General features: G+C 37.9%; 2 protein-coding genes across 3 annotated transcripts; both read left to right on the top strand.

Annotated features, from left to right (window-relative positions):
* The first annotated feature begins 8353 nt into the window (after nt 1-8353).
* LOC108616506 (uncharacterized) lies at nt 8354-9253 on the top strand. Its single transcript, XM_018011740.2, has 3 exons — nt 8354-8514; nt 8590-8841; nt 8928-9253. Exons 1-3 carry the CDS (start codon nt 8415-8417, stop codon nt 9089-9091), a joined length of 516 nt encoding a protein of 171 aa, XP_017867229.2. The 5' UTR covers nt 8354-8414; the 3' UTR covers nt 9092-9253.
* An 11-nt stretch (nt 9254-9264) lies between these two features.
* On the top strand, nt 9265-9969 carry LOC108616503 (uncharacterized). Of its 2 annotated transcripts, none has more exons than XM_018011738.2 (3): nt 9265-9392; nt 9470-9688; nt 9753-9969. In XM_018011738.2, exons 1-3 carry the CDS (start codon nt 9305-9307, stop codon nt 9899-9901), a joined length of 456 nt encoding a protein of 151 aa, XP_017867227.1. In that variant the 5' UTR covers nt 9265-9304; the 3' UTR covers nt 9902-9969. The 2 variants fall into 2 exon arrangements, with proteins under 2 accessions (XP_017867227.1, XP_089326727.1); XM_089470601.1 differs by having other exon boundaries at nt 9290-9416.
* The last annotated feature ends 787 nt before the right edge of the window (nt 9970-10756 follow it).

Raw genomic sequence — 10756 nt, 5'->3', positions numbered from 1 at the left:
TTAGCATTTGTTGTTTTTGCGCCGGTTTGCCTTTCTCTATCTTTCGATCTTCTTTTCTCTCTATCTATCTCTCTCTCGCTCTCTCTCTCTCCATCTCATTTTCTCTCTGCCGCTGACTCAGCATTGTTACTGCACTCAATTAATTTACTCTCACGTTTTGTTGCTCTCTTTGTCTCGCTATCTTCATTACGCTCACTGTTCACTTACATTCTCAGCTTCTCTGTTTATGTCTGTGGCTTTCATTTAAGAACGATATGGAGCATAGACATACATAAATATATAAATTTATTTATACATATAAATTTGTTTATATGTATATATATATATATATATATATATTCAATTGAAACGGAACAAGCGCTGCATTTGTGATTTATTCTGGCTTTATTTTATTAGACCTTAGCCTATCATAGCAAAAGCCATGCTTCTTGAAACAGCTTATTGAAGGGACTTGCTGCTGCCCTTTTCAAGTAATTTACACAACAACCTTTGACATGTTTTCAGCAAGTTCAAGTTATTAAATTCATCTTATAAGTTTTCCATTTGCATTCCGATACACACGCGCAGCGTTGTTGCTCCCCTGGCTTATGCAACAGTCAACAGCGTCATCATCGATGATGCTCCCCAAAGGATCAGCAATCAGCAAGCAGCAAGCTGCTATGGCCAGCCATGTGGCAGCAGCAGCAGTAGTGGAAGCAGCAGCAGGAGCGGGAGCACATTATATGGCACATTTGCTCATCAAGATGCAACAACTTTTCGTAATTGAATGTCATATGTCTGACATAATGTCAGTTGGCTGCCCAGCCTGATGCTGGCAGCTTTAGCAGCTCGAGCTGAGCTCCTCAAGTGAATGGAGCTGCTGCTATGTCGACTTAGTCACGTGTGAAATTAATTTGTAATGACTGTGAGAGCATGTGCGTCATTTGCATTTGGCTTGTGCAACAGCAGCAGCAGGAGCAGCAGCAGGAGCAGGAGTAGGAGCAGCAGCAGGAGCTGCAGTCGAATCGAGTTGAGTCAAGTAAAAGAAAGTCAAGCTCTAGAAGCAAATGCCAATCAGGTTTTTGGCCAAAATGCTGCTGCACCAGCCGGCTCTTGGCCATAGCCATTGTGAATTGTGTTAAGTGCTCAGAATTTGTGTGGGCCGGAGGTGGGAGAGGAAGCGGAAGGGACTTCACCTGCCAACTTGCCTTCAATTTGAAACTTTGAACCAAATTTCGTTAAATTGTGTTTGGCGAACGAATTGCAATTACTTTGTGATTTTGTTCGCAAAGTTTTTGGGCAATGCGCGAATGCGAATGCGATTTGCGAATAGGAACTGTGTGTAACGAAGTTAAATTGGAATTGCATTAAAACTGGCGTCGAGCACATGACGCGAATGCAATTCATTTCCGACTTGCATTCAAAACTTTTGCGAAAAGCAATATATGCAAAATGGAAATGTATAAATGTACATATATATATACAGAAATATATATTTATGTATATATATATATATATATATGTGTGAGTGAGAGTAACAACTTGAAGCATGCCGACTTGAAGTCCTTTAGTCTTGAGAGCAACAGGTTAAATTGGCACAATCTGTGCACCGCACGATGTGGCAACAGCAACAGCAGCAACAGCAGCAGCAGCAGCTCTGTCAAGGACACCTCTGTAAGGACACACAATACGAATCCGAGCCGGCTGACACAAATTGCTGCAAACACCTTGCCAGGCTGAGCACAGAGTGGGAGAGCGAAAAAAAAGCGAAGAATACAAGAAAAAAAAAAAATAATAATAATAATAAGAAAAGAAAAACGAAAAAGAAATTGGAACTGAGTAGATAACTTAAAGCGCAAAGAGTGTGACACAGCCAGTGTGGAAGAGTGAGTGGTAGAGGGCGAGAGGGTGGCAGAGGGGGCGGGGCAGTTGCCGCTGCCAATGTTGGCCACGTTGCATGTCTACTTAAAAGTTTTTACAAAGCGCTGCTTATGGCACGTGCTGGATTGTGGGTGCCGGGCTGGGCTCTAGCCTGGCAGAAGCGAGCAAAGCGTATTAAAATACAAAGCAGCATCATTAAATGTTAAAAGTTGCCTTTGGGCAAAAAAATGGCAGAACGAAAAGATAGAGAGGGAAAGAGAGAGCGAGAGCGAGAGATGGAGACTAGAACCAAATATAAATAAAAGAAACTACAACTACATGGACGGCAAAAAAATACCACTTAAAACAACTACAGCTATAAAACAAGTAAGAGCATGCGAGGTGATCATAAGCAACTGCATGATACTCGCTCAATAGGGTAGAATTCCATATAAAACTGATTGCAAAAAGTGATGAAACACTAGAACGTGAAGGAAATCTAAATTCAGTATTTTATTGTTGTTCTGCTTTATATGAGGTATGTTTAACAAATATTAAAATTTTTTTGTATTTCTTTAATAATAATATATATGATTAATAAAACATGTATAAAATAATAATAATAATATTTTAATAATAAATTTTATTTATTTTATTTCTGTCGAATTTAATTTAAAAAAATTTGTTTTTTCACCTTTATGAAGTGTGGCTGTTTTTAATGTGTATGGAAAGGGATAAAATTAAAACTTGCAGATGATCTCAAAAAATATGAAAAAAAAGCCAATATACTCTCACGCCCACTGTGTAAGCGCGTAAAAACACAAAAAAAGAAAAGAAAAAACAAAAAATGAAGAAGAAACTACAACAGGGACAGGCAAACGCGCAAGGACAATGCATAGTCAGGAAATTGCGCAAGCATCAAGTGCATTTGAGTGCTCAGGTAGTTGTGGGTTGGGCTTGGGTCTAACAGCTACCCAAACCAATATCAAAAAGCATGCGCTAGCTGTTAATAATTATAATTGAAAATGTGCCAAAGGCAAGCCGCAATGGAAGACACATACACATAGAGAGTGTGAGCGGGTGTAGGGGGAGAGGGGTAAAGAGGACGACAGAGTGCCACACAAGCCACAAAGCGAAAAGCCACATGGGAGACATTGCGTATACGGCGCGTGTGTTGCGGTGAGCTGGAGCGAGCTTGAGGTTCGCCGGCAGCTGCATTGTCTTTAGCAATTATTACGGTTAATGCAGTGCACAAAAGCAACTGCAATCAGGTGCAACACAAAAAGCAGCAATTGGGCTGACTGCCAGCAACAACAGCAACAACAGCAACAACAGCAACAACAATTGCAACAGCAACAACAGCGGCTGAAAGTCCTTTACTGGCTTTTGTCTTTGGTAGGAAGGACAGCACTTCGATAACAAGGCTGCCCATTACAATTAACAGCGCCCAAGCGGACATGCATAATACGAGAAGTTTGCAGCAGCAGCAGCAGCAACAGCAGCAGCAGCAGTCGCCGCAAATTTGTTGACGAATGCAACAACGTGTGGCACGTGCCACACGGCAAGCTCGACCGCCGTGTAATGCGATTTGCAGGTACATCAGGTTAAGTTCCCTCAACTCTCGCCTTTGTTCGCGCTTAAACTAGCAGCAACCACAGCCACTGCCGCAGCCACGCCCACCACAGCCACGCCAGTCACGCCTCTACACCGGCTGGCTGACAATAAAATCTGCGCGGTAGCAAGTGGATTTATGCAGCCAGCAGACGCTTGCATCATAAAATTTGTATAGAGCAAAATTCTGAAGTCTGAAGTCTGAGTGGACAAGTAGTGGGCGTGGTCGTGGTGGGGAGTTACATTTTCTAAATGTAATAAAATTTAGCCGCAGCGCTTCAAGCTGTAGCTGCAGCTCAGGCTAAAGAGCCAAAAGTTAACATTAACTGGCAGTTAAGTGCCTGTCAAAGCTCATTTGAGTTGACAATCCGCTCAATTTGCTTCTCAGTTGCAATTCCAACCAAAAAGTCTCTATTTCTTTATGAGATTTGTGCAGAAATATTCACAAACAGATAAGCGTTCTTTGGGTTTTTTAGCTACAAATATTAAATCAATTCTCATTGAGTTGATGGTGAAGTCCATTTTAACTGGCAGTTAAGTGAATATCAATAATAATTGAAATTAAAATGAAATTCTTTCTACAAGAAAAGAATGTTAAGTAATCTCAACATTATTTTATTTATTATTATAAATTTTGTTTAATTTTTTATTTTTTGTTAACTTTATTTCCTTCGAATATAAAAAAAAATAGTTATAAATTTATTGTTTTAAATGGTTAATTGTGGCTTTTCAATTGAGATTATTTATAGTAAGTGGAGCATTTTTTATTTTTTTTATTTTTTTTTTTTACTATTACTATTTTTTTATTGATTTATTTCTTTTTTTATTTTAAGTTTTGTTGACTTCAATCATAAGACAATCATAAAATAAGTTGCTGTCAAAAGTTGACATCTACTTAAATATATAAAAAAAAAATACTCAGTTTTTTGAATTGCTTTACAGAGTATTGAAAAGTCTTACCTGATAGGAAATGGACTTCCTCGATGCTTTTCGTTATCCTTTGGATTTCCATATTTTCATGAGTTCATAGATATATATATATATTTTTGCTTAGCTAATTTGAATTCAATGCTGGCTGCTTAATATTAAAAGATACTAAAAAAAAAAGAATGAAAAAAAAAAAAAAAATAAGAATTGGTTTAACTTCTGCTCATAAATTGGAAAATAAAAATTTTCATTTTCATTTTGAGTCGATATAATTATGTTGACGCTGCTTTATGGCAGAGACAGCAGCAGCAGCAGCAGCAGCAGCAGCTAAATGTGCATGTGTGTGAGTGTGTGTGTGTCTATGTGTGTATAGCATGAGAGATTTTATAGCAAATTAAATTTTATTAGCGCACAAGGTGCGCTGACATTCCCTTATGCCGGGATTACGTGTTATAGCTCAAGTAGATTATGGAAAGGTGCAGAAGTTTCAGCTATTGTGCTAAAGGGATTTTCCCATCTGTGTATGTAGGTGTGAATGTCGGTGTGTATGAGTGTGTGCGTGTGAGTGGTTTCGGCTGCTGTCGTTTCGAGTAGTTGTCATTGTCATTGTCCTTATCAACGGCGACAACAAAAAAGAAAACTTTTGCAAAACATCTTACAAGTGCCAGGACATGCGTATAGACCAAAAAAAAAAAAAAAGTTCTCTATGCCAGTTTCAGGTGAGCTGTGCTCTATCGCTATCCATCTCTTTTTCTCTTTCTCTCTCTCTCTCTCTCTCTCTCTCTCTCTCTCTCTATCTATGTTATGTAACCTTTAGCTGCCGGCATTATGATGAGTTTTGCTTTTGCCCAGAGATTCTAAGGCTAAAAACTCGTAAATACCTTCATTATCGTTAAATCATGCTGAGAGCTGAACTCTTGCCCCCAACAGCTACATACATATGTACGTGAACCATATGAACCATGCGAACCGATTCTGAACCCAAGCCCAAGCCGAGGCCCAAACCCAAACCCAAGCCCGAACCTAAACCAACATGCAGTCTCTGCCTTTTATTTGCCCTTTATTTCTGTGGAGCTGGAGCTTTGTGCCTGGGCTCATGTGGACTTTTAAATAGATTTAAATGCGCATTTAAATGAAATAAATGAACAAAGCATTTGCCCGGGCAGCGGCCTTTCAGCTTGCCAGCTGATAATTTAGACGAGTGCCCAAGCACACACACACACACACACAGAACAACTTGTCCAGGTTTTCTTTTCTTTTTATAAATTTTTTTTTTTTTTTTGATTCATGAGCAGCGCGAGAGCGAATTTTTTTTGTTTTTTTTTTGTTGGTAATGACCAAAGTTTCGCTACATTTTAACATTCACGCCTAATAAACTAGCAAATTAATATACAATCGCGTTGCGGCAGCACAATTAACTGCTCGACTTCCGCATACCCTGGGCACATCAAACTCACATTCGCTGGGGAGTCGAAGTGAAGTGCTGCGACTGCCTGACTGTCTGTCATCTATGCCAATAGCCACGCCCACAATTGAGCAGTGCCCTCTGACTGTCTGCCTGCGTTTATTTATAGGCCTCTCTACCTTAGCAGAAAAAAAAAAGCAAGCAAACTTTTTGGCATCATAAAAACGCAATTAGATGAAATTTATTATGATTTCTTGCTGCTTGCCTTGGAATGGCGTCAAATGTTAATTACAAATATTCATAAATTACGCTAAGCGAGTGACGTCACAGGCGCCATAATGACTTATGTGAGATACACACACACACACACCAGTGCCTCGCATATATTAGTGTGCGTGTGTGTGTTAGAGTAAAACAAATTTTAATTAAAAACTCAATTCGCTGAAAAGTTGTGCTAAAACTTTTCGCCTTTTGCCAGCCAGATAGACGGAGAGCGCGAGCGCGAGCGAGAGAGAACGACAACTCAAGAGAGCAACCCTTGCAGCTCTGCCTGCACCTGTTTATATGCCGGGTGGCAGCCAATTTAAGAACTTAACTCGCTAAATGTAAAAATAATTGCCACTAAAACCCCAAAAAACCAAAAGTTTTCTATGCACAAATAGCAAAAGTTTAGCTATCAAATGAACATGAATGCACAATGTGCCTAACTCAGTCTGTGTGTGTCTGTGCGTGTGTGGGTGTGGTGTGTTTGCTTGTGTGTGTGTGCATATGCCTGATTTAGTTATGCATTCATTTTGCTTTATGAACTTTTCATGGCTGAGTGCGTGTGTGTGTGACCAATTGGATTTCTTATGAATGCAACTTTTTGACTTTGTGTGGTCAAATGGCTTGCCAAAAAAGTTAAAAAGTTAATACGCTTCAGGCACAAATCCTTCTACCCTGCCTCCACGTCTTCAAAACTATTTGCTCAAATATTAATAAAGACAAAGTGTTAATAGAGACAGTTACTTGTAAAAGTTTTCGTTGAGCTAACGAAAATATAGGGCCAACGGGCCAAAAGCTGTCGTTGTCAACTACATCGTGTCGTCAATCGAGATCGAAAATCTATAATAGGAATATCGTTCTATACAAATATATCTATTTGGAATCATAATGAAATTATACTAAAACTTAATAGCCAAAATACAGCATTATTAATTAACAAGTTATTTGAATTAAAATCAAATGATTCTTTGAATTTATCTATCGATATCAGGGTATCGATAAATTTTCAAATTAAACTCTAAACTCTAAATATATCATAAAGATATTTTCGTTTTGATAAGCAACGACATAAACTCGTGTTATCTCTATAATTGTATTGATAATTACAGTCTATGGTTAACATATAATCTGATAAATAAATAAAGTCGTGGCTCGATAAACCCGCCAAATCGAAATTCGCGATAAATCGAACAAAAATTCTATCCCCTTGAAAGAAATTCGTGCTCAATAATTCTCTATAAATTGAAATTCTGTGTAAATCGAATTATAGGGATTCTACTATATATATATTCATATATTTACATATCGTGGCTTATGTATGAGGAAGTGCAGTCGTTGATTGCATTTGCTGTTTGGTTTCAGCTGCCGCAATCGATGACAAATTAGGATTTAGGCATCGATAGATTCTCTTTTGGCTGAGTTCAGAATTCCTCCGATTTTGCTGTATTATCATATATCATATGCAATTGGCTATTATTCACAATCTATGTGGTGTACGTGCAGTTGAGCTTGAGCAAAGCAAACTTTGTATGCAGCGTCGAGAGAGAAAGAGAGAGAGAGGGAGAGATAGGGAGACAGATAATAATGTATTAACCGATAAGGATAATAAAATTACCTCTTGTAATCTATGATAGATAGCAAGCAGGTGACACAGAAATGAGAGAGAGAGAGAGAGAGAGAGAGTTAGAGAGCGCTGATAATTAATAACTGTCTGTCCCTGCTTGCTCAGTAAGTAAACCAATCGGGTATATCATATGATGTCTTTATATTGCTGTGTTTGGACCACTACTTGACAGGCATTGAATTCGTTTAATTGATTCTTTAGAAACACAAAATATTTGAAATCAATCGTTATCTGCATCATAAAACAATTTCTCTCTCAAAATGAGATAGTGAGACGCAACCTGTGATTGGGCTGATAAAAATAACTTTTGTTTATGCCCGCTCACAAGGGAAATGGGTATAATATATAGATATATATATAAATATTTACATTCCCTATTTATGCTTGTTCGATAAGTAAAGCGAGCAGATTCGTGAAATGTTATAAAATGGAAAGATATTAGCTTAAACTTGATGAGATATTATAAGGACTTATATATATTTATATTTTATCTATATTTATATATATTTATATTTTATCTATATCGTATATGATCTATAGCTTGATGAACTGTGATGATAATCTATATAGCTATCAATCCGAGAGGGTATTGCACAGTCTTTATGTTATAATTGATAGAAATTAGTGGTCTTCTGTAAAGTAAGCGAGTATTGCGCAGTCAGTATCAATTGATAACAATAATCGACATGTATTTCGCTGTTGGAGCAATCCAAATTTCAGTCAGTCTTCATTTGCCGAATCGAAATGTTAACCAAACAACATTGTCTGATCGCTAGTGGCCCGATTGCCATGGGCTTGGCCCTAGCCACATTTGCCATTGATTCAAATTATGAATATCGCGATTGTAAGTAACAAATGTGTATAATATGTTTACATACATAATGCGGATTGGTGCTAATTGTTGAACATTTAAATGCAGATGGCGCCTTTCTTAATATTTTGCGTTGCATGCAGTTGATGGCAACTATTTCGCTGCTCTTTGGCCTGCTGAAGAAGGATGCGATGCATAAGGAAAAATTTGTACTCTTTTGGCTTATTGTGTCAAGTGTTCTCTTCAGTTTCCTCTGCTACTTCTGTCTAATATATATAGGTAGAGAACTATTCGACTTTTACGACTTTATTGGATTTGTGGGGCAATTCTTTTTGCTTTGCCTCATTGTGGGCCTAACTGGTGAGTCGTTCAGTTGAGTTCAGATTGAGCTCAAAGTCTGCCAATTGATAATTGGAATATCTGAACAATAACAATTTTTATTGCAGTTCTTATGGGATATTTGCTGTATTTCGTCTATCAGCAATATGTGGAGATGACGAAGGAAATCGCAGAGGCAGCTGCAGCACAAGCTCAAGTACCAAATCCAATTGTTCAAACCAAGGATCCGCTGCCTTCGTACGATCAATTAAATGTAACCATACAGAATTAATATGAGCCAAAGTTGATTTTCAACAAAAGGCGCAATAAAGTTGATAAGAAATCGGCAGATAGAAGAAGAGAGAGCGAGAGAGCGAGTGAGTGAGAGAGAGCTGTAGTGAAAGAGAGTAAACAATCAAATAAAGATAAACACACTATCAGCTTTATACAAATATTGATTTACACTTATCATTGAGTTTAGTTAGCTTTGGAACGTTGTATTGCCATGTTTTCGCTCAAGCGATATATGGAAATTGGCATTTGCCTAGCCGTATTTGGCCTAACAATGGCCACAAATGCGCTGCCTTATCGCTGTAAGATCCACACATATATAAACTGTAAACATAATATATACTATAGTGATATGAGTGTAAGCTCAATTTATATTTAGGGAATATCAAATTGGAGGAAATACGCCTACTGCAATTTGCGGCCACTATGGCTCTGCTCTTTGGCGTGCTAAAAGCTCATAGCCAGCACAAGGATAAATTTCAGATATTCTGGATGATCGTAACCTCGATCACACTCATCGCTCTGCTGTATGCTGGCTTGCGGGAGATCGTCAGTCATCGCTCACTACTTGGCAGCACTTTGGCCTGGGCTATTGCCTGTGAGTTTTTGGCTAAAGATTTCATCTACATATATATAAATATATAAAATATTTGCTTTTTAAGTGCTCGTTGGAGGTCTGCTGAACATCATGTACAATCATTATGTGGAAACAACTATTGAAGCCGCTGAGAGCACCACTGAGATACTGCAAACACATCAGCCGCCGACGCTGAGCCCCAAGGGCCCGATAAACTCCTTTGTTTATGGATGATTGGCCTAAATGGAACTCCATCATATTTATTGCGAATAAAAATTTGAAAACCTGTTGAAATGCAAAAAGCTTGAGTCGAGTTGTAGGTGCAGCTTTGCTAATTAAGCAGGCAAAAGGGCAACCTTTTGCATTAATTTTAATTAAAAATTGTCTATTCCCATGCCACTTGACGCTCAAAAGTTTTGTGGGTCAAACTTTTGTTCAATTTGCATTTGGCCAAAGCCAAAGCCAGAGCCAAAGCCAAAGCCAAAACGGAAGCCCAATGCCAAACAGCAATGCTTGAATTTATGTTATATAAATTAAATTGGAATGCTGTGCAAATTTGACAGGAGACATTGCATAAATTACACGCGTATAAATTTAATTTGTGGCGGTAACAATTATTTTAATGCGCTCATTTCCAAGGCAGAAACAAAAGTTGCAATAAAAGAAAAAACACTACAACTTTTCTAATATGCGCGACAAACTGTAAGAAACAACAACAACAACTTGAACAAAAATAAAAATAAAAATAAGCACAAGGACAATTATTCCCGAAAGTGCTTGAAAGTTGAATTTAGCGAAATGAACCCGAATAAAATTGAAATCTCCCAAGCGTAAATAAACTTCGAGGCGAAAGCGCTCGACTAGCGCCATCTATTGTTAGGCAGCGCAAGCTGCTTGCACTCATTTGCCTTAATACAATAATATTTTTATATATATTAAAAAAAAAAATCTTTAATTATTAAAACTCGCTTTTTTGCTTTTTCTTTTTTCCTTTTCTTCTTTTTGTTTTGTTGTCTTATCAGACGTTCATGTTCATTGCGTCAGCTTAATAATAATAATATCGAATATACGTCAACTGGATTGAGGGGA

The sequence above is a fragment of the Drosophila arizonae genome, chromosome 5, assembly GCF_054131065.1.
Source record: "Drosophila arizonae isolate 15081-1271.41 chromosome 5, UAZ_ARI_1.0, whole genome shotgun sequence".
Lineage (NCBI taxonomy): Eukaryota > Metazoa > Arthropoda > Insecta > Diptera > Drosophilidae > Drosophila > Drosophila arizonae.
Note: the sequence above shows the minus strand (reverse complement) of the source record. Positions and strands in the feature narration are given on the sequence as shown.

Coding starts and splice junctions, on each gene's coding strand:
- LOC108616506 (XM_018011740.2), top strand. CDS start 8,415: ATGTTAACCAAACAACATTGTCTGATCGCTAGTGGCCCGATTGCCATG. Junction 8,515..8,589: donor AAATTATGAATATCGCGATT/GTAAGTAACAAA, acceptor ATTTAAATGCAG/ATGGCGCCTTTCTTAATATT. Junction 8,842..8,927: donor CCTCATTGTGGGCCTAACTG/GTGAGTCGTTCA, acceptor TTTTTATTGCAG/TTCTTATGGGATATTTGCTG.
- LOC108616503 (XM_089470601.1), top strand. CDS start 9,305: ATGTTTTCGCTCAAGCGATATATGGAAATTGGCATTTGCCTAGCCGTA. Junction 9,417..9,469: donor GATCCACACATATATAAACT/GTAAACATAATA, acceptor ATTTATATTTAG/GGAATATCAAATTGGAGGAA. Junction 9,689..9,752: donor TTTGGCCTGGGCTATTGCCT/GTGAGTTTTTGG, acceptor TTGCTTTTTAAG/TGCTCGTTGGAGGTCTGCTG.